We start from the raw sequence: 27,987 nt of genomic DNA, 5'->3' as shown, positions 1-27,987 counted from the left end.
TCCTACAGCATATTCCATAGATGGTGCCTTGTATCCTGCTGAGGCAGTATCTTATGCTTAGTAGTACCAACACAGCTTTTTAAATTTGGATTGGTGCAATCTGTGCCTTTGGTGTCTCTTGTTTCAGTGTTGACATTGACATCCCCTGAACTCAATGTGAATGAATGATAGTATTTCTTCACTTGTTGTAAAATGCATTAGAATCTTTCCCATTGAACACACATTTTGTGGCATGAAATTACCCAGGTTCTTCCAAATACAATATTGTGTCCTTTTGCAGGTAAACCCAAGATAATGGAGCTCCAAATGGATAGAAGATTCCACAACTTGACCCTGGAGCAAGTCCAGACTCTGGACCAGGTGTTGACAGAGGTGATCCCCATCCACGGCCGAGGGAACTTCCCCACCCTGGAGGTGAGACCCATGGACATCATCCACGTAGTGAAGGACCGGCTGGTGGAGAGGGAGATCAGGGTCAGGGACATCCGCCTCAATGGCTCCACCGCCAGCTATGTGATGGTCAGGGACAACGGCACGGGCTACAGAGACCTGGACATCATCTTTGGAGTGGAGCTGCCCAGACAAGAGGACTTCCAGGTTATCAAGGAGGTGGTGCTGGGCAGCCTGCGAGACCTCCTTCCCCATGGGGTCAACAGACGCAAGATCACCTGCCTCACCATGAAGGAGGCCTACGTACAGAAGATGGTCAAGGTCTTCAATGAGCACGACCGCTGGAGCCTAATCTCACTGTCCAATAACAGGGGTAAGACTGTGGGGCTCAGGTTCGTAAATTCCCTGCGACGACAGTTTGAATTCAGTGTGGACTCCTTCCAGATTATATTGGACCATATGCTGGAGGCATATTGGGAGACTGAGAGGAGGCAAGAGGGTCAATGTGAGGGATTGGAGTCACACAATGGCAATGTGTTATATCCGGATAGAGGGGCAGAGAAAACCATAATGGAACCCCAGTACCCTTCTGTGAATCTAAAAGAAGATAAAGACAATGACTCAATGATGACACACTTCACTGACAGTCTGTGCCACAGTGAAGAGGTTATTGTTCAAAAGGAAGAATCATCGCATCCGATGGATGTGCATGCAACTGGAAAGCAAGAGGAACAGGAAGTGTTAGCGAAAGCAGAGCTTGACCTGGGATCTCTGGAGGACGAGGAAGAGGTAGAAGAGGTGGTGGTGTTAACAGTTGATACAGTAAAAATACAATTTGTTCAGAATACAGATTACCTCTCAGTTATATCCTCCAAAACAATGACAGAAGAGATGGAACCTCTGGTGCCAAATACATCTGTAGACCCTCAAAGTAACACAGAGGAGTCATTGATTTCTGAGTCAAAAGACATCAATCCATCCCCCATGTTGCTCACAGAGAACTCAGCACTGCAACAAGAGCAAGCTCAACTTCAGGTGATACTTCAATCCACATCCCAAGACTGCACTGCTGTCACACAAAACGTACACCTTGAACATTCATTCCTTCCCCCAGCCAAGAAAACCTGTGACACATCCCAGCAAGTTGTACCTGACTTTTGCCCCTCACCTAAATCTCCAAGGAAGATGTCACAAAAGATGAGCAGCACTTCATCACTCCCTGAAAAATGGTCTTTGTTAAAAGATCTGTCAGATCTGACAACACAGCTGTTTGAGCCTATAGAAATACAACCAAATCCCTCTTTAATAGACACTGATCAAGGCCATTATTCATCATCCTCAGGGTCCAGACAGAGGAACTCAGAGAGCACTAAAACACTCACAGATCACCTTACTCCAGCTGTTTCATCCCAAGATAAAAACACAACACCCCACAACATAGAAAAAATAGTCAGGGTGAAATACTCAAAAAAGCCTCCCAACTCAGAAGCTACTCAGGAATCAGTGTCCCTTCAAACCACAGGGGACAGAGTCCCAGAGTCTGAGCCTGCTGCTGCTCAGGAACCAGGTCCACCAGAGACAACCACAGTCTTTCCAGGGCCAAGCTCGGCCTTAAAAGACGGGGTCAGCATCACTGTGGTAGCAGAGTGCATGTATGGTGACTTTGAGCAAGCCATGGATCACCTGCGCTTCCGACTCATTGCCACCCATAACCCAGAGGAGATCAGAGGAGGTGGACTTCTGAAGTACAGTGACCTGCTCGTGAGGAACTTCAGGCCAGCCAGTGAGACAGAGATCAAGTCCCTTGAGCGTTACATGTGCTCCCGCTTCTTTATTGACTTTCCTGACCTCAGCGAGCAGCAGCGCAAAATCGAGGCCTACCTGCACTGCCACTTTATTGGCGATGAGGAGACGGGCAAATATGACTTTCTGATGACCCTGCGTCGGGTGATAGATGATAGTACAGTGTGCCTGATGGGACATGAGCGGAGGCAGACACTCAATATGATCACTGTCCTGGCTCTGAGGGTGCTGGGGGAACAGAATGCCATTCCCAATACTGCCAACATCACCTGCTTCTACCAGCCTGCACCTTACATGGCTGACCCCATATTCAGCAGCTACTACATTCCCCAGGCAGCACAGCCTCCCCTCCTTTACCACCCCTACCCTTTACATGTCCACATGCAGACCGGCCTGGTGTAGGTCCCAGCATGTGAGTGGGGGAGAGCATGCGGGCTGTGTTCTATGGTTCTACTCTGTAACCAGAGGCACAAAATAGATTTAAAAAAGAAAACAGGCTGCATGAGCACAGTTTGTTCAATGCTTTGAAAAGACACTGCCTATGAAGTGAGAGACAGTGGACGCAGAATAGGGAGGATTGGAGTTCTTTAGATAAAGGCCGGCAACCACGTCACCGTTACATTTTTTGTTGTTCTTTTGAATGGGAGAGAGAATAGCTGTGAGGGAAAATGTCAGAGGGAAAGAACCGTTTACATGGCTGTTTTAGCTGCATCAGCAGGGCAGGCAGGCAGGCAGGCAGGCTTTGGCCGTGTTCAAGAGCATAAAATCTGTGATGCATTGTGGGTAAATGTTGACTGAATGATTTACAAATAATAATGAGTAGGTATTTATGATGCAAAATTAGTTGTAGATCAGTCATCAGCACTGTCGGCTACAATGTCAAACAAGTCCTATGTCACCTTCCTGCGATGGGGGATCCTAGATTGTCAATTAATGAGAAAGTTGTTTAACATCACAGAAATACTGTATGAAGTGTAGACCGAGCGTTTCTTATATTATTAACTGGGTGGTTCGAGTCCTGAATGCTGATTGGCTGACAGCCATGGTATATCAGACTGTATACCACAGGTATGACAAACAAATATATTTTTACTGCTCTAATTACATTGTAACCAGTTTATACAGTGGGGCAAAAAAGTATTTAGTCAGCCACCAATTGTGCAAGTTCTCCCACTTAAAAAGATGAGGCCTGTAATTTTCATCATAGGTACACTTCAACTATGACAGAGAAAATGAGAAAAACAAATCCAGAAAATCACATTGTAGGATTTTTTATGAATTTATTTGCAAATTATGGTGGAAAATAAATATTTGGTAACCTACAAACAAGCAAGATTTCTGTCTCTCACAGATGTGTAACTTCTTCAAGAGGCTCCTCTGTCCTCCACTCGTTACCTGTATTAATGGCACCTCTTTGAACTTGTTATCAGTATAAAAGACACCTGTCCACAACCTCAAACAGTCACACTCCAAACTCCACTATGGCCAAGACCAAAGAGCTGTCAAAGGACACCAGAAAAAAATTGTAGACCTGTACCAGGCTGGGAAGACTGAATCTGCAATAGGTAAGCAGCTTGGTTTGAAGAAATCAACTGTGGGAGCAATTATTAGGAAATGGAAGACATACAAGACCACTGATAATCTCCCTCGATCTGGGGCTCCACGCAAGATCTCACTCTGTGGGGTCAAAATTATCACAAGAACGGTGAGCAAAAATCCCAGAACCACACGGGGGGACCTAGTGAATGACCTACAGAGAGCTGGGACCAAAGAAACAAAGCCTAGCATCAGCAAGGGCATTGAAGATGAAACGTGGCTGGGTATTTCAGCATGACAATGATCCCAAACACACCGCCCGGGCAGCAAAGGAGTGGCTTCATAAGAAGCATTTCAAGGTCCTGGAGTGGCCTAGCCAGTCTCCAGATCTCAACCACATAGAACATCTTTGGAGGGAGTTGAAAGTCTGTGTTGCCCAGCAACAGCCCCAAAACATCACTGCTCTAGAGGAGATCTGCATGGAGGAATGGGCCAAAATACCAGAAACAGTGTGTGAAAACCTTGTGAAGACTTACAGAAAAATTTTGACCTGTTATATACCCTTTGTTGGCAATGACAAAATATTGAGATAAACTTTTGTTATTGACCAAATACTTATTTTCCACCATAATTTGCAAATAAATTCATTAAAAATCCTAATGTGATTTTCTGGATTTTTTTTTTTCATTTTGTCTGTCATAGTTGAAGTGTACCTATGATGAAAATTATAGGCCTCTCATCTTTTTAAGTGGGAGAACTTGCACAATTGGTGGCTGACTAAATACTTTTTTCCCCCACTGTAATAGCAATAAGGTACCTCTGGGGTTTGTGATATATGGCCAATATGGCTAAGGGCTGTGGCCGTGTTGCATCGTGGCTAAGAACAGCCCTTTACCATGGTATATTGGCCATATACTACACCTCAGGCAATATTGCTTAAATATACTATAGTGAGGTAGATGAGGGTCAAGTATGCTGCAGTGGATGAAGGTAGAAACACTTCAAATTAGACATACCATATAGACAAATCACAACACACAATGTACAAATGAGACAGTATCTGATTAAGCCTGCTGTGTTTTAGAGAACCTCAATATAGCGTCAGTTGTTCTTCAATTTAAGTGAATTAACTTTCTTGAAGTGATCATTCTTTAATATTGTATTGTAATCACAAATCTTGATATGACATAAGCTGTGCTTAGGTATTGGGAAAATGTGGAGTACATATTGATTTGTTATCTGGGTGTGAACAATGTCTGATTGCATCCTTGGTGAATGTTTTAGTGTTTAATGAATGACAAAGGTAATTTATCAGGGCAAAAATCAGGGTCATTAAGATGAGAGATTCCAAAGTGGTTTAAACTATCACCCCTCAATTTCTCTTATGTGGTAGTATTTACAGTTGACCATGTGCGACAATGACACTCACAGCAAATGTAGATTCACTCTCAATTGTTATTTCCCAGCGTGTGGCATTTCATTGTATAAGATAAACAAGAGGTACTGTAAAAGATCTACAACATGTATTTTCAGCACAGTCATGGCAGTGAGTTACTTTAACAGGCAAATGAAACTGAAGCACAACGTAAACGTACGCAACCTTATTGTTGATTAGTGAACTATAAATGTAGCAGATGTATTTGTGATTAACCAATTCAATATTGAGGAAAGTCTAATGTAAATGTAACTGCAGTAATCTGGTACTTTCATATACCATAGCGTTGATTGTAAATTGTAATACAGTAATGTGTTGGGATTCTTTAGGTGGAATTATTTTGTGTCTGAACTTGTTCTGGAACTACTAGAGAAACATCATGAATTTTCATGATCTCTGTATTCATATTCAAAATTAGCTGAATTTGTATGGTCATTTTGACAATAAACCTTACGCACTTAAATAACCTTCTCAGATTTCTTGCATTCAGCCTCCAAACAGGGATACTGATACTATTTTCCCTGGAGAAAAGTGGCTGGTTGATGCTGAACGTAATTATCACGGTTTTCAGACACGTGCTGAGGTGACTTCAACATTCGAGGGGAAGTAACACACTTGGTTTTTATAATCCAAATTGATCAATTTGCCTGCTTACATCCAAAAACTCAACATCACTGCAGTGCAGTCTCTCTGGGAGTGCTGGAGCAACATACAGCAGAGGAGCACTAAGTATGGTTGCTAGCTGGCAATCTGACTCACCTTTCCAATCTCCAGTGCATTAGCTAGATTGGTTGTCCATAGCCCAGCTAGCTGAGTCACCTCTATCACAAGGCTAACTGGCTGCAAACAAACCAACCATACCACCACATGTTTCCACTCTCCTCCTAGATTCCATACCCTATCCAATGCCTAGACTGTTGCTATTACTTCTCCAAGGTAGAGTAGGCCACTCAGAGGGGAACGTGGTGTGGTCAGGGACAGGTAGGATTGACATCACTGCAGAGATATGGTGCATCTTTGTGACTCATCATGGCTCTTTGAAGGGGCAGCCAGAGATGACTCACCAAGCCCGGGATAGGTTTGAAACAGCCAGACAAGAGTGGCTATAGTCAAATTTACAGGGCCCGGGGAAGAGTGGCAGCTCAGTTTGTACCAAGTGTGTTGACTGGCAGGATGTGCAAACCATGTCGTGATAACTCAAATGATAGCACGTTGACAGCAAGGGGTTTAGGAAAACAAATATGGAGGTACAGGAGAAAATGGCTGGAACACTTAGCTAGAGGAAATGAGAATTCACAGTCCCGTCTTTCCATGAGAAGTGACAGAACATGTAAATCATTGTAAAACATGTTTGTGTTTATAGAATGTGACTGAATTAAACCGAAATACCAGGGGTGCCAAGTTTGGAGAAAATCTGTTACTCCTTTATTTTTTAGAAAAAAGAAAAAAAACATTTTGTAGGGGGAAAAAATAAACACATATTACACCTAGAATGTCATCATTGAACTCATAAACAACTAGGAGGCCAGTCCAGTTACCATCTATTATATGAAGAGAGCACATTCCCAAAATATTGAGTAGGTATTTAGGCCTATCTATTGGCACATTTGAGGTCTTTTCAAACTCTACACCCACAAAGATTTTGCAGACAGAGTTAATGCTGGCTGGCGATTGACTAACCAAAACCTTGCTTAATGAATTGACTTCCCAGAGTCCCATCTCCTTCTCTCGTGTGGCAACATGACTAGCAGTAGCATGGACCACCACATGACACATGAGAGTTCAGAGCCACTAAACCAGAGTGTAGTAGGGTAATCAAGGGGCAGAGGAGCTGGGGGGGATCCTGGGAGCATTGGGTGAAGTCATGAAACTGTATCACACACACACACACACACACACACACACACACCACCTTATGTTAGGAAGTGGAAGGAAAGGAGAAGAGAACCTGCCTGTCTGTAGCCATGCGGTCTGTTCCTAAGGCAGACCAGTCGCTCCGACCTTCGAGCCAGCAAACACAACCGTCTGATCAATAATGCTCACAACAACTTGATCAGATGTATTTGTACACAAAGGTGTGAATATTACTGGCAAAATGTATCTGTGATTTGTACACACAAATAAAGTCCTTTGTTCTTTAAAACTGCATGAAAAAAAAAGTCCTTCGCTCTTTGTAGCTTTTCTGGTTGTCCAATTAAGAGGAAATCAGAGGTGCAATGGATGTTCAGCCCAACAAAAGCCTTCTCAAATTCAGCTGCCACACAATAGATAAATATGCAAATATTTCACCATCATTAGTATTAGCTAAGAAAGAATTGCAAAGTGTATAATACAGTGAAAGAAATACACATTTCTGCAGTAAAAAATGCCCTTCTCAGCACGAGGTGGAAGTGAGTGGTGGTTATGGGCGAACATCTCCCAAAAAGTACCATGATTCACATTGGTGTTTGAACCAATGACTGGTTTGAAGGACAGTGCCCTGGAAGTTATAAACTAATGTGTTCATTTTATCCATAAAAGTATATTCCGACTAACAAAAATAGAACAATGGTTCCAATCCTTATACAACAGCTTTGCATTTCTCCTTTCCAATTACCCACACTCTTTCATGGCACTAGCACACTAGACATCAATCAACCCTAACAACCACATGCCACAGGATGAGGACATGGCCAAGCCTCTATAAAACTATTGTATGTGCAAATATACAAATTCTACAGAACAGATAGGGACTAGGGGGAATATAGCATGAAAAACATTCAGTGGCCCAGGAGTTAACTAAGGAGCTACATCTGTCTCTGATTCAATGGCGGAACAGTCTACTGTAGGCATGCAGCATTTTATAACGAGACATAATTAATGATGTAGGAAGTCACCACCTCAACTAATTAGAATCAATCAGTTCCTACGCGAAGATAGTCTTGAACTAAAACCCACAGAATCACCTTGCCTCTATGACCTAGCCTGGACACCTGAAAGGGGACATTTATGCAGTGAATGAGCACACCAGAGTTGACCTCTCAATGAGAAGGGTGAGGATTTGGGAGGATGAAGAATAGTGACAGGGTTAGCATCAAATCAGACAACCCAACACAGAGGGGGTCATGTGGAAGAGGGTCATTTAGGGAGAGATGTACTGTTCAGACAGGACACAAACAGAGAGTAGAGGGAACATCACTTTCTGTCACCCAGGTGGTAGAGAAAAACAGACCGTACAGTCTCCTTGAGATATAACATGAGCACCGGTTTTTGGCATCTCTGAAACTTTGTAGTAGTACGACCAGGAAGAAGGGAGAATGCAAGGGCAAGTAGAAAGATGGCAGAGGAAAAGCAGATGAGAGGAGTTGATAGAAGAGTAAGGAGTCTTTAAGGCCCAGGAGAGCAGTAAGTTAGGTGGAAGCGAGTTTGATCAGGTCCATGTTAATGAGTAACCCTGAAGACCAGGGAGGGAGGTCCCTTGGCAAGATTATCAGGAGCACCACTGCCAGTAGAGTCGTAAACAGTCTCCTACACAAAGCAAAATTATGCAAAAATCATTAAAAAAAGAAATCCCTGAAGTATTAATTTAGTCAATTGAACAGAGTCCAGTCTCAGTATCACGCTTGGTGGGTAAGGTAGATTGGTGGTTGGTTGGGGTTAGAAAGCCCAGTTTGAGGAAGTTTGAGGGGTCTGTGTGTGTCAGTGGTTCCAGCCCATGAGGTGGCTGACACGGGCCTTTTCGGTCATGCGACGTACCCGTCCTGAGCGGGACATGCCTAGGTTGAGGGGGTCCTCTGTGGTCCCCGACTCTTCATCTGACTCGTCGTTGTACAACACTGTCCTGCGGCCCTGGTTCCGGGTGTTCACCTGACCAGACTTACTGCGGCTACTGCTTTTCTGACCGCCCTCTGTCCCACCCTCACCCTGCTCAGAGTCGTCCTCCTCCGATTCCTCCTTTTCCTCAGGCTCCTCTTCCTCCTCAGGCTCCTCCTCGTCATCCTCCTCCTCTCTCTGCGGTTGCGGCTGTGGCTCCTCCTCTTCCTCCTCCTCCTCGTCTTCATCTTGTTCGTCGTCATCTTCATCCTTCTCCTCCTCCTCCTCATCCTCTGCCTGGACTCGTGCTCTCTTGGCTCTCTCTGGAGCCTCCTCCGCCTCCTGTTCTTCTTTCCGCCTCCTCTTCCCAGAAACGTCCATCTTGCCCTTGGCTTTGTGGCGGGTCTTTAAGCAGGGAGCTTTGCTGTAGTCGTGATCTCCTCCCTCCACGAACTTCCCAACCTCCGACTCACTGTCTGAATCACTGTCTGATGAGGACAATGATGAGGAAGACGATGATGAAGAGGAGCTATTGGATCCTCCAGACTCCTCCCCCTCCTGCAGCACTCTTCGCCGGTGGCTCTGTCTGGCACCATTGGTGAGAGGTCTGTTACGCTCTGGAGAGACAAACATACATAGTCTCCCTGTTAAATATATCACAGCAACACTGACTAAAGTAGCTTCCAGCAACAGCTACCAAGTAGGCTTACATGATAACCCTTTCTGATTGTGTGATTTTGGTAGCATTGAAAAACATAGCAATAACACCATTAACTGCTGCGTTTTAACCAGGTTGACTTCAAACATTCAAGTAGTTGGGAAACTAACTAAAGACATTTGTCTTGATAGCTTGGTAAAACATCTCTATGAAGGACTATTTATCCACTGCCTTTTGGTGTTGGTTACCCTGTGTAGTAATACCAGAGTTCTTGATGGGTGTGGTCCGACTGCGGGTGACACGGTCGGCCCCTGGGCCCCCAATGTGGCTGCCTGTCCCGGAGCTGGAGGAGGATGAGGGCTGGCTGTCCTCCTCCACCACCACGCTGCTCGACTCCGACGCTGCAATAGCAGCACCTCACGTTACCACCCAACCTCCCATCGCCTCAAACATTTCACACATACCGCCACAGACACAAACATACAAGACTTACCCTGAGATGGCCTGCGAGACTGGCTCTTAGATGAGGGTTGGGATTTTTTGGGTGTTGCTTTCTTCCCCGACTTGTGCTTCCCTTTAGGACTAGAGATAAGACACCAAGATAGTGTTTGAGGTGAAATCTAAATAGATCCTACAAGGAGTGGTAAATAACAGGTGTGTTTATTACAGTGGTAAGGGTTAAAGTTGTAGAGAGGCATTCCAGCCAGGCCAGTACCTGGAGGGTTGGCTGGTGGGAGGGGAGCTGCCTCCACTGTTCAGCCTCTTCCTGTAGCTGACACTCTGGCGACTCCTCCTCCGCTGGTTCTGGACTGCAGACTTGTAGTCGGAGATGATGGAGATGATTTGTCTCTCAAAGAAGGCTGATTGGCTCAGGGTCATGGTGTAGATCTGAAGATAAAACAATGAAGATCAAAACCCCATTCTCTCACAGAACACATAAGGGTCAGGGGTTATAAGACCCACAATCTTGGAAAGAAGTGGGGAGTGCTCAACCAACGTGAGTCGAGGTGCAACCCAAAAAATTGTCCGAATGAGTAGACTAACCTGTGACTTCTTGTTAGGTGTATATGCTTTGGAGTTGCTGAAAATGAGACGGACATCTTTGGCAAACTCCATGGGGTTCTCGTAGTTTCCGACGACCAGCGCCTCTGTAACAGTCCCCAGGTCCATGGGAGTGTCTATGATGTCTCGATAGTCCTGGGAGAGGAGGGAGAGAGGGTTGTTTTTAGGACGTCTGAAACCACTTAACTGAGAATTGAGGACAGATAGTTTGTAATACTTCTGAACCACTACAGTCAGACTAATAAGACTATCAGCGTCTCTGATTGAAATGACAGTGGGCTGGTTTCCCAGAAACAGTTTAAACCTAATCCTAAAATAAAAAGTATTTTCAAAGAAGAATCGCCATTGCTTTTTAGACCAGGAGCAGGTTTGATCTTGTTACCGGACTAAATGAGCCAGATTGTAAAGCACTCAGATCCTAAGGCACTTATCCTGTAAGGGGATGTTATCATGTCTCTGTGGGAGTGGCAGTGACTATAATAACAAGCCCTACTGGGTAGGTGAAGAGGTCCACAGGCTGTCTGAAGGGCTCAGAGTCAGGGCCGTCCATCATACGCCGCAACAGCTCCCGACATTGGCCCCGCCACACACGAATGTCTAACACAACCCCACGCTTTTTAGGACTGGGATTGGCCCGCTGAAAGTGGGAGAAAGGGAAGGTTTCCAGTTAGGTAAATAAATTAAATAAATTAAAACAGGAGGCAGAAAGACAACAGGGAGGAGGAATCACAGTCATAGCAAAAACAATGCATATTCCATGTTTGAGATGAAACCCTCCCCTACCTGTTGTCCTGTGGATGTCCCTGGAGTGTCAGAGTCCACGTCCACCTCAGCAGTCTGCACACCAACAGAGAGACAAGTACTCTTAGTACAGTTTAATAGACCACCAATACCATTTAAATATCACTATGAACTCCTTTGGGGTGTACATGTACTTCTCCATGTCTCACCTCGTCCTCTCCACTGCTCAGCTCCGTCTTCACCTTGTGGCACAGATCTAAGATGTCTGTGCAGCTCTGGTCCCTGACAAAACCACACAACAACTTGTCATATTTGCAGTCAAAACCAAGTTCTTTAAGTAGATTTCACATTGTGGAAATCTACACCCTTCATTTTAGTATGATGTCCGGGGTGCCCTACCCAATGTAGCGGAGGAGCACGTCAGTCACCACCTTGGCTGCTGTCACGATGGGGCTCTGGGGCTCGTTGAAAGTGCGGGCGTTGTGCTCGATGTAGCGCACCTCCCACATCAGAGCCGAGATCCTCCTAGGAGAGAGGAACACCCGGGGGGGATAAGCTGAGTGAGAGTCACTGATCTCCCCAAACTGGCACATACCAAAGTCCCAACACAGAGGTACAACGGGGCAGCAAGGATAAATGGAATATTAGCGACAATTACAATTGTTTTGAGGGATGACTACAGTGTGAGTGTGGAGAGGTCAGTGCTGACCTGTAGAAGCGGTTCTCCAGCCGTCTGTGGATGGTGCTGAGGTCAGTGGGGTAGGCCACCACAGTGCAGTAGAGGGGGTAGTCCCGCAGATCCACAGGTGAAGCAAACGCCTTGGCCAGGTCTACATACAGAATATACAGCCCATCACACTCATCAGGCAATACCAATCCATATGCAAGTTCACTTCCAGTTACAATCTATTTAACGCAGAATTCCTAGCATGAAAGCTGTTCCTGTGTGGTAGCAGTGACCTACCCAGTGTAAGCAGATCGTTGATGCCAAAGATGACCCTCTGGCAGTCCTCGTCCCGTGAGTGAGCCCCCCACTCCCCCTCCTGGGGCCTGTAGAGGCGAGCCTTCACCTCCTCCTCTGTCACCACCACCCCGTCACCAACCTCTTCTGGCAACTCCGCTGGGGGACGGAACGCAGCACACCAGTCAGAAACCATTAATCAGCTCGTTGGTTAAAACACACCAGTTAGAGACAACATCAGCTCATTGGTTAAAACACACCAGTCAGAGACAACATCAGCTCATTGGCTGGCAGCTCAGTCTCACTATCAATAACCTGATATAGATAGAGACTGCATGTGTTATGTTGAATGAGCTAGCAAGGAAGACACTTGAATGTGCAAACTGACTGAAAACAAACTGCATTATTCCAGTAGGTGACCTGAGATGGGTGAGGAGCCATTGATAGAAGCAGTGATACTAACCTTCATCAGAAATGGGCTCCATGTCCCAAGGGCTCATCTTCTCCCTCTCGCTATTATCCCACCTAGTCAAGAGAAACCACACCTCAGCATTCAGTATCATAAGACATTTATATTTTATGCATTCCTATTGAGTGTAAGCTACAGTATGAACTTTTGAGGGTCACACTGGGATGTACCACTCCAGACTGTAACCTTAAATCTAGTGTCAGACGTGTTAATCAGACCTGTTGAGTGCGGGGTACACATTGACTCACTTGACAGCGTAGCACTGGAACAGGCTGTCTGGGTACTCTGGCTGGAGTGGCTGTTGGTCCTCCACAGAGCCAAACCACCAGGCGTCATCGATGATGCTCCGGAAGCGCACACCTAGCCGGGATAAAACATTGCTTGTTTCAGTACATGACAACAGCTGGTCCGTGAATCATCGTACGTACAGAGCACAGATGTATGGGAGTATGAACTGTAAAGGTACATCCCACAGATGTGGGAGAGCACACCACACTGCTTATATGGCACAAAGTAGAGAGGAGGTGGAACATGTAAGCGAGGGAGCTGGACTGATCCTCTGCTAGCCTCTAACCACCATGTACATAAGCCTGTTAGAGTGAAGCAACACTAACCAGTCTGCCAGTTGTGCTCTTTAGCTTCGTCATAGAACTGCTGGAGCACCAGGAAATCAATGACATCCGGCATGTCATGGTACCTGAGAGAACAAGGAAAGTCATTGCCACTTATTGCTGGATATTACCATATTCTTTTCAAACAAGAGAATAAGATGGATGACTCACTTTAAGGAGAATGACTCATTGGTCATTTTGCCTGAGATGGGGTGCAGGAAGGCCAGTTTTAGACAACAGAGGGTGGGAGGGCCCACCTCATACTTAATGCCAACCACCTTCACAGACTCCTGGTCCTGAATGACGAGAAAACAAACAAAATATATTGAAATAAGAGAGAGGCCTCACAAAGGATATGTAATACATGAAAAAAACATACAATTGAAGTTGGACGTTCACATGCACCTTAGCCAAATACATTTAAACTCAGTTTTTCACAATTCCTGACATTTAAAAAATTCCATGTCTTAGGTCAGTTAGGATCACCACTTTATTTTAAGAATGTGAAATGTCAGAATAATAGTGGAGTGAATGATTTATTTCAGCTTTTATTTATTTCACCACATTCCCAGTGGGTCAGAAGTTTACATACACTCAATTAGTATTTGGTAGCATTGCCTTTAAATAGTTTAACTTGGGTCAAATGTTTTGGGTAGCCTTCCACAAGCTCCCCACAATAAGTTGGGTGAATTTTGGCCCATTCCTCCTGACAGAGCTGGTGTATTTGAGTTAGGTTTGTAGGCCTCCTTGCTCACACACGCTTTTTCAGTTCTTCCCACACATTTTCTACGGGATTGAGGTCAGGGCTTTGTGATGGTCACTCCAATATCTTGACTTTGTTGTCCTTAAGCCATTTTGCCACAACTTTGGAAGTATGCTTGGGGTCATTGTCCATTTGGAAGACCCATTTGCGACCAAGCTTTAACTTCCTGACTGATGTCTTGAGATGTCACTTCAATATATCCACATAATTACCCTGCCTCATGATGCCATCTATTTTGTGAAGTGCACCAGTCCCTCCTGCAGCAAAGCACCCCCACAACATGATACTGCCACCCCCATGCTTCACAGTTGGGATGGTGTTCTTCAGCTTGCAAGCCTCCCCCTTTTTCCTCCAAACATAACGATGGTCATTATGGCCAAACAGTTGTATTTTTGTTTCATCAGACCAGAGGACATTTCTCCAAAAAAGTATGTGCAAGTCGTAGTCTGTTTTTTTTTAATGGCAGTTTTGGAGCAGTGGCTTCTTCCTTGCTGAGCGGACTTTCAGGTAATGTCAATATAGGACTCGTTTTACTGTGGATATAAATACTTTTGTACCTGTTTCCTGCAGCATCTTCACATGGTCCTTTGCTGTTGTTCTGGAATTTATATGCACTTTTCGCACCAAAGTACGTTATTTTCTAGGAGACAGAAAACGTCTCCTTTCTGAGCGGTATGACGGCTGCCTGTTTATACTTGCGTACTATTGTTTGCACTGATGAACATGGTACCTTCAGGCATTTGGAAATTGCTCCCAAGGATGAACCAGATTTTTTGAGGTCTTGGCTGATTTCCCCATTTTCCCACTTAGTTTGAAGGTAGGCCTTTAAATACATCCACAGGTACACCCCCAATTGACTCAAATTACGTAAAATTAGCCTTTCAGAAGCTTCTAAAGCCATGACATCATTTTCTGGAATTTTCCAAGCCGTTTAAAAAGGCACAGTCAACTTAGTGTATGTAAACGTCTGACCCACTGGAATTGTGATAAAGTGAATTATAAGTTAAATAATCTGTCTGCAAACAATTGCTGGAAAAATGAATTGTGTCATGCAAAGTAGATGTCCTAACCGACTTGCAAAAACTATAGTTTGTTAACAAGAAATTTGTGGAGTGGTTAAAAAACAAGTTATGACTCCAACCTAAGTGTATGTAAACTTCTGACTTCAACTGTATGTGGTAGACATAAAGGAAGCAGTGTGAGTAAGTGTTGAGAGTTAGTCTTACCCTGAGGTTGAGCTTGTTCCAGGGCTGTTTCTGAGGATTGATACTGTAGGCCTTGGCCCTGTGCACTGCCCTGACGTAGGCCTGGTGGCCCTGCCTGAAGTACATCAGCTGAAGAGGAACAGGTGGAGAGGGTCACCACACAGGCCACGTGTCTATTAACTATGACGCAAACCTTGCACTATCGTATTCAATTAGGTACAGATTTAGCTCAATTCGAGAGCTTGTGACTATCAGCATTTTTTGTCAAAAATCTGTTACTGACACAGCCTTGTTCTGTTCAATGTTCTCTACCTACTCATATTGTTAAGTTCAAAATAATACAATATAAAAATTTATGACAGCATTTAAAGCAATCAGGGTTTAGAACTTTCAAGCCAATTATAACAGAATCATCTTTTTTGCTGATAGAACCTTATAGTCCCAAGGTTTCTGGTGTACTCTGTTGGACCTAAGGCCCGTAAGGCAGTAGGTTTCCTTACCTCGTCACCCATCTGTGGCACAAAAGGAGAGCGGCGGGGGATGGTCTCCATGATCCAGGAGGGGGGCAGCCATTCCTCCGCATCACACCCAGCCAGAGACAGAGACGAGCTAGGTTTCTGAGCACAGAGACAGGGGGTTAAACGGTCTGAAATAACACACACTCTTAAGGGAACTTGCCCTCAGTCACGAGACCTCAGCACATCAAATTCAAACAAAGTCAAAGGCTCTACACTCCGTACAGACAGTAACTGAGAACATATACAAGATCAATAATAATATGCCATTTCCAAGCAGCAAGTTGGCTGTGCCATTTCCTGACATTCCCATGTTTCTACTGTACGTTCCGTGAGCACACCTTCTGTTTGGTCTGCTTGGGCTTCTTCTTCTTCTCCTCCGCCTGCTTCCTTCCGGCCTCCTCTCCCTGGCCCTCGGCCTCCTCTGAACTGCTGGAGCCACCGGGCGGTCGGACCTGCCTTCTGCTTGTCCGCTTGGGGGGCTGGAGGTTGATCCCCGCATCAGCTGTCCAATCAGAGTAGTCACTGGAGGAGACACTGAGGGGGAGAAAAGTGGTATCAAAATGTGTATTTTGTAATCACAGACATAAGGTAGAGTAATGAATGGATACCTATGTTCCTGCAGTATACTGACTTTTCAGGAGATGGCAGACATTTACCTGGAACTGCTGTCACTCTGCCACTGTGTTTCCCCATCAGAGGAAACGTCGCTGGCTTCTGCATGCTCCTCTGCCTGCTCCACACAGAAACATAATTAGACCTCCACTGACATGACAACGCGAGTCCTCTGCTACTTCAAGAACAGACTACAACCCCCCCACCTCTCCATCGCTGTCCGAGTCCATCTGGCTGTCAGAGATCCTCCCCCTGTTCACACGGCGACGTTCTCCTGCTGAGCGGGTCTGGTACGCTGGTGGAGGTCTGGTCTGCTTCTTCTTCCTCTGGGTCCGCCGCAGGGAGCGCTTGCAGGGAGCCTGCTGCTCAGTCTACAGGGGGGAGAAGTTGTTATTGAATGATAGAAAAGAAAGTAAAGCAATTGGTAGAATTCAACAAAGGGGCACACATTTGTCCTGAAAGAAATAGAGAGCTGTGGGACAGTAGTGTAGTCACCTTAGGAGAACTGGGTACAGGCTTCCTCCTCCTCTCTGTGTTGTAGATGGAACACTCCACCTCACCTTTGGCCCGTCTGGTCTCCTCCATCACCCTACACAACGCAAACAGATTTAGTCAGCCACTGGGGGATATCTACCTCAGCACCAATCTTACAAATGGTCCAAGGCTCAAAATGAAGAAGATGGGCAGGACTGGTTAGAACACAAGGTTCAAGGCCATCTAAGGTAGGCTCTGTCTGTCTGGTCAGTCAGTCTCACCGGAGGACTCCTTGCTGGACTTCGTTGACCACAACCCTCCTGCTCCAGGCCAGCAGGTCCCTCTCCGTGGCCATCTGACTGCGAGGGGCGTTGTGGTGCATCTGACGCACCCCCTCCACCTGACCACTCCTCCTCAGGCCCACGTTAGGGGGCGATCCCACTACCTCTGGTCTCTCACCAGCTTCAAATAAGGAAAAACAGAGTTACACATATCAAATCAAAATCAAATCAAATTTATTTGTCACATACACATGGTTAGCAGATGTTAATGCGAGTGTAGCGAATATTTAATTAATGACTACAACATCTGAAATCCAATATGCACACACTGTATGAGGGTCATTCCAGTATGCAAATATGGTTATATGAAACTGTGGAACGTACCCCCCTCTCCTTCAGGCTCTCTCTCTTGGTCCCGCCTCTCATCCGGCTGGTTTTGCAACTGTCTGATCAGGACATCCAATGGGCTTTCTCCCTGACCCTCATCTGCTGTTAGCTGGCCAATCACCTGCTCCACCACCTCACCATCACCTAAGCAACAGATAAGTTACAATTCCCAACGTTATCCACATTTTGATCCCAGAGCCAGGTAAAGAAACATTGTTGAAAGCGTTGATAAGGAGGTTTACCATTGGCCATGTAGCCCAGCTGGGGCACCAGATGTTCCTCCTTGCAGCTCTCCCTGCCGGGCACCAGGCGCTGGTAGTGGGTGGGGTGGGGGTTACCGTCCACGTCCACCAAGAAGGGAGGGGGCATGAGGTGGGGCGCCTGCTGGGTTTGCTCGTCCAGGACAAAGTTATTGGCGTCCCGGATCAGGGGCCGGAAGTCAGTGTGGAAGAACATCTGGTCAGGAATCTGGAGGAGATGGGGATTTGTTATTCTCTTTACAAGCAATTAGATGACATGGAATTAACATATCTATGTTCAAATGAGCCATGTGTAAAGGCCAGACACTCACCTTCTCATAGGGTCTGCTGCAGCCAAAGCCAAAGATGAGCAGGTGGCCATGGGAGTCAGTGCAGGCAAAGTGCTGTCCATCAGCTGAGAACTTACAGTCAAACGCTGCACCGTGGCCTTGGCCCTCAATCTGAGACAGAGGAAGGCTTGTGTGAATGTCGGCCAGGGTGAAAACACTGGTACGCCACCAACACGTTCACCGTGTAGTACATATGAAGATCCTTTGCTAACTGGAACAGCAGTCAGGCTCTCACCATGTTGAAGAAGTTGCGGATCTTCGCTCCCTTGGCGAGGTCCCACATGTAGATGTTGCCATCGTGACCAGCAGACAGCATGATGCGGCGGTCAAATGGGTGGGCCTCCAAGACAAACACCTCATCATCATGACCCTGGAGGAGGAACACAACACATTCAGTCCCAACAGGTCACACTCACTGAAGAGACCAGACGGTTTTATGCCTTTCTACAGAGCCAGAGGTCTCCAGCTGTTTGCAGAGAAGACCAACGGGAGATAGAGACATCTACTCACAGACAGCACATGCAGCAGCTGGCCCGTGGTAGAGCTCCACACTTTGAGCAGGTAATTAGAGACCGCTGTGACGACCGTGCGGTCACCGCGGTCCCAGGCCACCATCGTCGGCACCAGCTTGGTCTTGTCCTCGCCATTCACAACAGCACTCCTGTGACACAGTCATACGTTAAGAACACTTACCCACGAGACAAACAAACCCATACACCCATTTGCAGCAATACAGACAATTATAGACAGCATTGTCTTACCCTGGTAGTCTGGTGGCTATGTCCAGAGTAATGCTCTTCCACTCCTGCTGTTGGTAATGCCAGATCCTAGCCGTGCCGTCCCGGCTGCCACTCACAAACCTCAGGCTGGGGACAGACACAGCAGTTAGAGCCCACACAGCAACAAATCAAAATAGTTTTATCAAAGTAAAGAGACAAGTGTGCACACTAACCTGTTACTGTTGTTACAAAACTGGACCACCACAACTTTGTCCTGGAAGAAGAGAGGTAGGAGTTAACAAAAGGAGTAGTGAGAAACAAACTGAACAGTACAAGTGCTCTAGCGCTATTTATTCTTCTGTCTCCGCTCTCTTTTCTCTTCTTCTCTGCTGTCTTACCATGTGAGCATCCAACTCAGACAGTTTCATGGGTGTTTCAGAGCCGAGGTAATACACCCTGATCACATGATCAGTACCGCCCGTGGCCAGGAACATCCCACCTGATTCAAAGAGCAACAGGTAAGTACATTAAACAAACTGATCTAGTTCTGTGGATTCGTGAAAACTTTACCTTGACTCATGTTGTTCAAATAGTAATTTGCAAATAACTCCATAAAATCAATGAAAATGTGATGAGGAATTGTAATGTAATGTAAAGCATGTTGTTTATTAGGGGCCACCTACCACAGCTGAAGGAGGAGGTGGAAATCTGGACCCCAGGCCTTGACCGCTCAATGAACTTGACTGGCCGGTCACTGAGGAGGAAACAGAAAACACAGGTTAGGGTCACTTAGGCCACAAAAAGGATCTGTTAAAAATAAAGACAGCATCACCTTGTCATTCCTCCCTGGATGCCTCAGACAACCTCCGCTGTCCAACACTTACACAAACTTCATGCTGAGCGAGTGCCATTGCCATAAACACACCATGCCGTCTGCGCCCGTGGAGGCCAGGAAGCGCATCGGTCCTTTTACTGCCGGACAAAACTGAGGAGGACAGGGGGTGTCAAACACACTGATATTTCTCAAATCGAAAGGGTCACAAAAATGCAAAAAAAAAAAACAGGCCTCATGCAAGATATTTTACATCACAGAAGGTAAATGAATCAAATCAAAGTTTATTTGTCACGTGCGCCAAATACAACAGGTATTAGTGAAATGCTTACTTACAGGCTCTAACCAATAGCGCAAAAAAGGTGTTAGGTGAACCTAACACGAATGAATAATGAAGGCTATAACTAGCTAGGTTCCTATTACTTGTCCTGACCTGAATGGAGGTGATGGAGGCTGCATGGCCCTGCAACACAGTGATGGGGGCGCAGGTGCGCAGGCACCACACTCGGATGACCTTATCACAGCTGGCCGAGGCTATGAGCGTGTTCTCGTAGTTCACTGCCATGTCGGAGATCTCGGCCGCATGGCCACGCAGGGTGGACAGCAGCCGGCCGTCATCCGTGGACCAAATCTTCACCAGACAGTCATCAGAACCCTGGAAGGAGAGAGGTCATGATGAGACACCGGCGGCATAGAGACTGACACACTTCAGAGGGAACGGACAACAACTTGTCTTTGGTATATCTTCCCGTCTTTTGTCAGACTCTTACCGTAAATATCCGTCTGCCACTGCGGTCGAAGGCCACACAGTACACAGAGGACAGGTGGCCCAGGATGCGCCTGTGCATCTTCATATGCTGGTAGGTGTAGGACGGCAGGGCATGGCCGAAGCGGGCAGTGCCAGTAGCCTGGCGAGCACCCATGATGGACACTAAACAGCGAGAGGGTAGAGGTGAGTTGGGCAGAGGTAAAGGAATTTACAATGAAATACAGTGCCTTGCGAAAGTATTCGGCCCCCTTGAACTTTGCGACCTTTTGCCACATTTCAGGCTTCAAACATAAAGATATAAAACTGTATTTTTTTTGTGAAGAATCAACAACAAGTGGGACACAATCATGAAGTGGAACGACATTTATTGGATATTTCAAACTTTTTTAACAAATCAAAAACTGAAAAATTGGGCGTGCAAAATTATTCAGCCCCTTTACTTTCAGTGCAGCAAACTCTCTCCAGAAGTTCAGTGAGGATCTCTGAATGATCCAATGTTGACCTAAATGACTAATGATGATAAATACAATCCACCTGTGTGTAATCAAGTCTCCGTATAAATGCACCTGCACTGTGATAGTCTCAGAGGTCCGTTAAAAGCGCAGAGAGCATCATGAAGAACAAGGAACACACCAGGCAGGTCCGAGATACTGTTGTGAAGAAGTTTAAAGCCGGATTTGGATACAAAAAGATTTCCCAAGCTTTAAACATCCCAAGGAGCACTGTGCAAGCGATAATATTGAAATGGAAGGAGTATCAGACCACTGCAAATCTACCAAGACCTGGCCGTCCCTCTAAACTTTCAGCTCATACAAGTAGAAGACTGATCAGAGATGCAGCCAAGAGGCCCATGATCACTCTGGATGAACTGCAGAGATCTACAGCTGAGGTGGGAGACTCTGTCCATAGGACAACAATCAGTCGTATATTGCACAAATCTGGACTTTATGGAAGAGTGGCAAGAAGAAAGCCATTTCTTAAAGATATCCATAAAAAGTGTCGTTTAAAGTTTGCCACAAGCCACCTGGGAGACACACCAAACATGTGGAAGAAGGTGCTCTGGTCAGATGAAACCAAAATTGAACTTTTTGGCAACAATGCAAAACGTTATGTTTGGCGTAAAAGCAACACAGCTGAACACACCATCCCCACTGTCAAACATGGTGGTGGCAGCATCATGGTTTGGGCCTGATTTTCTTCAGCAGGGACAGGGAAGATGGTTAAAATTGATGGGAAGATGGATGGAGCCAAATACAGGACCATTCTGGAAGAAAACCTGATGGAGTCTGCAAAAGACCTGAGACTGGGACGGAGATTTGTCTTCCAACAAGACAATGATCCAAAACATAAAGCAAAATCTACAATGGAATGGTTCAAAAATAAACATATCCAGGTGTTAGAATGGCCAAGTCAAAGTCCAGACCTGAATCCAATCGAGAATCTGTGGAAAGAACTGAAAACTGCTGTTCACAAATGCTCTCCATCCAACCTCACTGAGCTCGAGCTGTTTTGCAAGGAGGAATGGGAAAAAATTTCAGTCTCTCGATGTGCAAAACTGATAGACATACCCCAAGCGACTTACAGCTGTAATCGCAGCAAAAGGTGGCGCTACAAAGTATTAACTTAAGGGGGCTGAATAATTTTGCACGCCCAATTTTTCAGTTTTTGATTTGTTAAAGTTTGAAATATCCAATAAATGTCGTTCCACTTCATGATTCTGTCCCACTTGTTGTTGATTCTTCACAAAAAAAATACAGTTTTATATCTTTATGTTTGAAGACTGAAATGTGGCAAAAGGTCGCAAAGTTCAAGGGGGCCGAATACTTTCGCAAGGCACTGTATGTACTGCTCTGTAGTGTTTCCAATAATTTACAGGTTTCAGGAATATTCTTTTTTTTCTTTTTACAGCACAGCTTACCGATGCTGGGGGGCTTCCCAAAGCTGACTGGTGGTTCTGGGGGGCGACCCCGGTGCAGCGCAGCAACAGCAGTTCCGCTCCATTCTGTGTGGGTACAACCTAACAGAACACATGGTTCTAAAGCATTACAGACTGTATGACTTGGGAGTCTGGGGCATGTATTCCGCATCTGTGTAATCAAGCACCTTGATTAGTGATGATGACATTATTTTGTTTGGTCTTTGATGGCAAGAGAAAGAAACAGGGAATTGTGGGGGGGGGGGCTCACTTTTAGCTGTGCGAAGCAAAGACTGCCTTCCCAAGCCCAGGAGGGTCTGGACTCCAGGGACGCTAGGTGGGGCCTCCTTGTCTATGAGAGGACCGATCTGTTGGCATACTCTCAGCAGGTAGTCTGCTGGGATGTGCTGGTTCAAGATCACCTGTGGACACATCAGGGAAAACAGTCATCATATAGACCTGTGTGAGTGGAATCAGTAGGAAAATGTCATCAAAGCAACATTAGGGAAAATGTAACCGTATCCCTAGACACTTTAATATTTACAAACTAGACGTCAAAATACATCTTTAGTTTGATTTTATGTTCTGCCCAAAACGGACACTGGGCAGGGGAGAAATTGGAGCATAAGCACAAATGCCACATACAGTTGAAGTTGTTTGCCTGTATTAAAGGGATAATCCACCCCATTAAATAAAAACCATGAAACTCCTGTCCATTTGGTGAAAACCCATGTCCTATCAGTGAGTAAAATAAAACAATTCCCATGATTTAACTTTAAGTTGTCCGTCTGTGAAATCAGGAAATTGTGTAGGAACGTGCCATAGCTACATGGTTCTCGTCAGTGGAGATAGTGTGTCATCCCCTATCAAAAAGCATTTAAAACAATTGCCTGCCCTAGAGATTGTCAAATCAGCCAACAGATGGTATGGGCATATTGTCTAGAATATATCCATCCGTTTATAATCGCCATGACCAAGTATATATATTTCATTTAGATGTGCTCAATCCAAACAGTGTACCGAATTCTTTTTAGGGGATCCTGAGTGGCGCAGCAGTCTAAGGCACTGCTTCGCAGTGCTAGAGGCATCACTACAGACCTGGGTTCGATCCTAGGCTGTATCACTACTGGCCGTGATCGGGAGTCCCATAGGGCGGCGCACAATTGGCCCAGTGTCGTCCTTGTTTGGCAGTCATTGTAAATAAGAATTTGTTCTTAACTGTCTTGCCAAAAATGTTTTTTTTTAACCTTTATTTAACCTTTATTTAACTAGGCAAGTCAGTTAAGAACAAATTCTTATTTTCATTGACGACCTAGGAACAGAGGGTGCCTTGTTCAGAGGCAGAACGACAGATTTTTACCTTGTAAGCTCGGGGATTCGATCTTGCAACCTTTCGGTTACTAGTACAACGCTCTAACCACTAGGGTACCTGCTGCCCCACAATTAAATAAAGGTACAATTAAAAAAATATTCTTCTATGATATCACGGAGGTCCGCAAATAATTGTTTAAGTGCATGTTGCCACCTACTGTGATGGATTGTACAATAAATCATGATCTAACTACCATGAAAATAAACTAAATAAATAATTCCCTAGTAACTTCACCGACAGTAGCTCCACTTACTACAGGAACATCCAATTGGTTTTACGGCCCCTGCATATGATACATTATGACTGATCCTTTATCTATATCTGATCCTATACCGCGCTCTATACCTGGCATTCAGTAAATGCTGCACTGTGTTCTCCTCCACAATTACAGCACTTAACCTTCACATTGCTTCCTCAATCACTATAATCATGTGCCCCTCCACACTTGGCACATATTTTCTTTCCTTAACACTGAGCAGCTACATGTCCCATTCTTTGGCATTTTACCAAATTATTCAACTAATTTTCTCCTTCAAGTACCATCTCGCAACGCGCGTCTGAGAAATTTGAGAAAGGGCCATTGTTGTTATAGCAACGTACTTTGCACTCACTCTGGGCAGAGGCAAACTGCAAGTTGAACTCAGAGAGAATCTCCTAAATTGATAGTGCAGTCTGTTTGGGTGATTTTAGACTACTTCATATGCTGATATTGACTTTAGTATTATTATGTGTAGCTATGTTTGCTAGCCACCCCAGAGAGAGAGCATTACATTGTGGGTTTTGTAGTCGACTTGAGCTTCAACATCCCCTCCTGTACCTTCTGTTCACCCACGACTGCGTGGCTGCACTTGACTCCAACACCATCGTTAGGTTTGCTGATGATACGACAGTGGTTGGCCAGATCACCGATCAGACAGCCTGTAGGAAGGTCAGTGACCGGTCAGTGTGGTGTCAGGACAACACCTTCTGTACAGCACAAGCAGAGAAGTCGTCTAAGAAAATTGGAATCATAGTGAATGCCGCTGAACGTTTTTTGGGTCTTCGTGATTTCACAGCCAAGGCCGTGCAAGAAATCCTGTTGGTGAATGTACCACCATCACAGACCCCTGAGCCTGTGTAGGGATGTATTCTGGAAGAGTGGACTGTGAATGAAGAAGTGGGATGGGTTTTCTAAGTTGCCGTGTGTTTTGGTATGATGCCCGTTTCCCACTTTCCCGCAGTGTTTTTTGTTGTTGTTTCTTATTCAATACCCCGTCCAGTTGGTGGCGGTAATGCACCATTAACATTGGATGCTAACCGCCGTTAAAACCCCACCAAAGAAACAAGAAAATGGTTCCAACCGTTTTTCCACCATTCATTTTTTCCATAGGCAATTTTAGAAACACTTAAAATAAGGCCTGTGTTTCGCGTAGGCTTACCCTGGCATGACATTTTGATAACCGTGTAAATCTCTTTAAGAGAAGGTGACATTTATCAATATATTTGCTTGTATTTACCCCACCAAAATTAGCTGCTAATGTGGCTATCAAAGAACTACAAATGCCATGATGATCTGGACTAGACTGAAGAATCGAGGCAATGGTAAGAATCTCTAGATTAACTATCAAATGTTAGCTAACTGTAGTAATAATAAATTGGCAAAAATTATTTAAAATTGACAATTCTGTGCATTGTCTTGTGCAAGGTTTAAATTGACACGTGCAGGAGCTTGCAGGAATTTGTAGTCTTGCATGATGTCTAATTTGATGCTAATTAGCATTTTCGAATCAGAGAAAATAGATCTGAATATATTGATAAAAGTCACCTTGTCTGAGAGATTTACAGTGGGGCAAAAAAGTATTTAGTCAGCCACCAATTGTGCAAGTTCTCCCACTTAAAAAGATGAGAGGCCTGTAATTTCCATCATAGGTACACTTCAACTATGACAGACAAAAAATGTGGGAAAAAAATCCAGAAAATCACATTGTAGGATTTTTAATTAATTTATTTGCCAATTATGGTGGAAAATAAGTATTTGGTCACCTATAAACAAGCAAGATTTCTGGCTCTCACTGACCTTTAACTTCTTCTTTAAGAGGCTCCTCTGTCCTCCACTCATTACCTGTATTAATGGCACCTGTTTGAACTTGTTATCAGTATAAAAGACACCTGTCCACAACCTCAAACAGTCACACTCCAAACTCCACTATGGCCAAGACCAAATAGCTGTCAAAGGACACCAGAAACAAAATTGTAGACCTGCACCAGGCTGGGAAGACTGAATCTGCAATAGGTAAGCAGCTTGGTTTGAAGAAATCAACTGTGGGAGCAATTATTAGGAAATGGAAGACATACAAGACCACTGATAATCTCCCTCGATCTGGGGCTCCACGCAAGATCTCACCCCGTGGGGTCAAAATTATCACAAAAATCGCAGAACCACACGGGGGGACCTAGTGAATGACCTGCAGAGAGCTGGGACCAAAGTAACAAAGCCTACCATCAGTAACACACTACGCCGCCAGGGACTCAAATCCTGCAGTGCCAGACGTGCTTAAGCCAGTACATGTCCAGGCCCGTCTGAAGTTTGCTAGAGAGCATTTGGATGATCCAGAAGAAGATTGGGAGAATGTCATATGGTCAGATGAAACCAAAATATAACTTTTTGGTAAAAACTCAACTTGCCGTGTTTGGAGGACAAAGAATGCTGAGTTGCATCCAAAGAACACCATACCTACTGTGAAGCATGGGGGTGGAAACATCATGCTTTGGGGCTGTTTTTCTGCAAAGGGACCAGGACGACTGATCCGTGTAAAGGAAAGAATGAATGGGGCCATGTATCGTGAGATTTTGAGTGAAAACCGCCTTCCATCAGCAAGGGCATTAAAGATGAAACGTGGCTGGGTCTTTCAGCATGACAATGATCCCAAACACATCACCGGGCAACGAATGAGTGGCTTCGTAAGAAGCATTTCAAAGTCCTGGAGTGGCCTAGCCAGTCTCCAGATCTCAACCCCATAGAATTTTTTTGGAGGGAGTTGAAAGTCCGTGTTGCCCAGCAACAGCCCCAAAACATCACTGCTCTAGAGGAAATCTGCATGGAGGAATGTGCCAAAATACCAGCAACAGTGTGTGAAAACCTTGTGAAGACTTACAGAAAACATTTGACCTCTGTCATTGCCAACAAAGCGTATATAACAAAGTATTGGGATAACTTTTGTTATTGACCAAATACTTATTTTTCCACCATAATTTGCAAATAAATTCATAAAAAAATCCTACAATATGATTTTCTTGATTTTTTTTATCTCATTTTGTCTGTCATAGTTGAAGTGTACCTGTGATGAAAATTACAGGCCTCTCATCTTTTTAAGTGGGAGAACTTGCACAATTGGTGGCTGACTAAATACTTTTTTGCCCCACTGTACATGGTTATCAAAATATCACGCAAGGGTAAGCCTACACAAAACATAGCCCTTATTTTAAGTGTTTCTAAAATTCCCTTTGGGGAAAAACTATTGGAACCATTTCCCTGTTTGACCACTATGTTTTATAGGTATTACGACACCTCCACTGTGTGGCTCTATATCAGGCAGTCAGAAGGCCCTAAAAATTGTCAAAGACGTTAGCCACCCTAGTCATAGACTGTTCCATCTGCGACCGCACAGCAAGCGTACAGATGCACCAAGTCCGATACCAACAAGACCCTGAACAGCTCATACTCCCAAGTTCAATAGTTAGTCCGGGTAGCTATTGGTTATCTGCAATTACCCTTTTTTGCACTAACTATTTTGACTCATCACATATGCTGCTGCAACTATTTATCGATCCTGTTGCCTAGTCACTTTATTCCTACCTATACGTACATACACATCCGTTCAAAAGTTTGGGGTCACTTAGAAATGTCCTTGTTTTTTAAAGAAAAGCCCAATTTGTCCATTAAAATAGATCAGAAACACAGTGTAGACATTATTAAATGCTGTAAATGACTATTGTAGCTGGAAACGGCAGATTTTCTATGGAATATCTACATAGGCCCATTATCAGCAACCATCACTCCTCTGTTCCAATGGCACGTTGTGTTAGCTAATCCAAGTTTATAATTTTAGAATTT

At 44.9% G+C, this 27,987-nt stretch overlaps 2 protein-coding genes across 7 annotated transcripts in view; one reads left to right on the top strand and one right to left on the bottom strand.

The window, feature by feature from the left end:
• Positions 1-294: 294 nt before the first annotated feature.
• On the top strand, positions 295-2,688 carry LOC110537312 (uncharacterized). Its single transcript, XM_021623250.3, has one exon. The coding sequence runs from the start codon at positions 295-297 to the stop codon at positions 2,593-2,595; it is 2,301 nt and encodes a 766-aa protein (XP_021478925.3). The 3' UTR covers positions 2,596-2,688.
• A 3,878-nt stretch (positions 2,689-6,566) lies between these two features.
• LOC110537311 (bromodomain and WD repeat-containing protein 3) overlaps positions 6,567-27,987 on the bottom strand; it is a 25,749-nt gene continuing 4,328 nt past the window's right edge. For 2 of the 6 annotated variants that reach the window (XM_036937299.2, XM_090192130.1), the window contains 36 exons: positions 22,794-22,944; positions 22,526-22,624; positions 20,609-20,769; positions 20,272-20,493; positions 19,891-19,991; positions 19,690-19,760; positions 19,405-19,505; positions 19,240-19,280; positions 19,049-19,153; positions 18,798-18,948; positions 18,523-18,657; positions 18,270-18,398; positions 17,941-18,166; positions 17,696-17,842; positions 17,312-17,492; positions 17,052-17,145; positions 16,763-16,927; positions 16,601-16,674; positions 16,283-16,478; positions 15,927-16,043; positions 15,448-15,555; positions 13,630-13,754; positions 13,462-13,544; positions 13,096-13,207; positions 12,842-12,903; positions 12,382-12,537; positions 12,127-12,247; positions 11,817-11,942; positions 11,627-11,699; positions 11,460-11,513; positions 11,170-11,313; positions 10,659-10,811; positions 10,330-10,502; positions 10,108-10,196; positions 9,863-10,015; positions 6,567-9,573 (listed from right to left, as the gene is read on the bottom strand). In XM_036937299.2, coding sequence (XP_036793194.2) covers positions 8,843-9,573; positions 9,863-10,015; positions 10,108-10,196; positions 10,330-10,502; positions 10,659-10,811; positions 11,170-11,313; positions 11,460-11,513; positions 11,627-11,699; positions 11,817-11,942; positions 12,127-12,247; positions 12,382-12,537; positions 12,842-12,903; positions 13,096-13,207; positions 13,462-13,544; positions 13,630-13,754; positions 15,448-15,555; positions 15,927-16,043; positions 16,283-16,478; positions 16,601-16,674; positions 16,763-16,927; positions 17,052-17,145; positions 17,312-17,492; positions 17,696-17,842; positions 17,941-18,166; positions 18,270-18,398; positions 18,523-18,657; positions 18,798-18,948; positions 19,049-19,153; positions 19,240-19,280; positions 19,405-19,505; positions 19,690-19,760; positions 19,891-19,991; positions 20,272-20,493; positions 20,609-20,769; positions 22,526-22,624; positions 22,794-22,944 — 5,130 coding nt within the window. In that variant the 3' untranslated portion in view covers positions 6,567-8,842. Of the gene's footprint in view, positions 9,574-9,862; positions 10,016-10,107; positions 10,197-10,329; positions 10,503-10,658; positions 10,812-11,169; positions 11,314-11,459; positions 11,514-11,626; positions 11,700-11,816; positions 11,943-12,126; positions 12,248-12,381; positions 12,538-12,841; positions 12,904-13,095; positions 13,208-13,461; positions 13,545-13,629; positions 13,755-15,447; positions 15,556-15,926; positions 16,044-16,282; positions 16,479-16,600; positions 16,675-16,762; positions 16,928-17,051; positions 17,146-17,311; positions 17,493-17,695; positions 17,843-17,940; positions 18,167-18,269; positions 18,399-18,522; positions 18,658-18,797; positions 18,949-19,048; positions 19,154-19,239; positions 19,281-19,404; positions 19,506-19,689; positions 19,761-19,890; positions 19,992-20,271; positions 20,494-20,608; positions 20,770-22,525; positions 22,625-22,793; positions 22,945-24,711; positions 24,861-27,987 lie in introns of those variants that run through there. The other 4 variants (XM_036937300.2, XM_090192132.1, XM_090192129.1 and 1 more) reach the window with 3 other exon arrangements.

This window comes from Oncorhynchus mykiss, chromosome 12 (genome assembly GCF_057628025.1).
Source record: "Oncorhynchus mykiss isolate SJ-2025 chromosome 12, ASM5762802v1, whole genome shotgun sequence".
NCBI classification, from domain to species: domain Eukaryota; kingdom Metazoa; phylum Chordata; class Actinopteri; order Salmoniformes; family Salmonidae; genus Oncorhynchus; species Oncorhynchus mykiss.
This window is presented reverse-complemented; position numbering and strand designations above follow the sequence as displayed.

Coding starts and splice junctions, on each gene's coding strand:
- LOC110537312 (XM_021623250.3), top strand. CDS start 295: ATGGAGCTCCAAATGGATAGAAGATTCCACAACTTGACCCTGGAGCAA.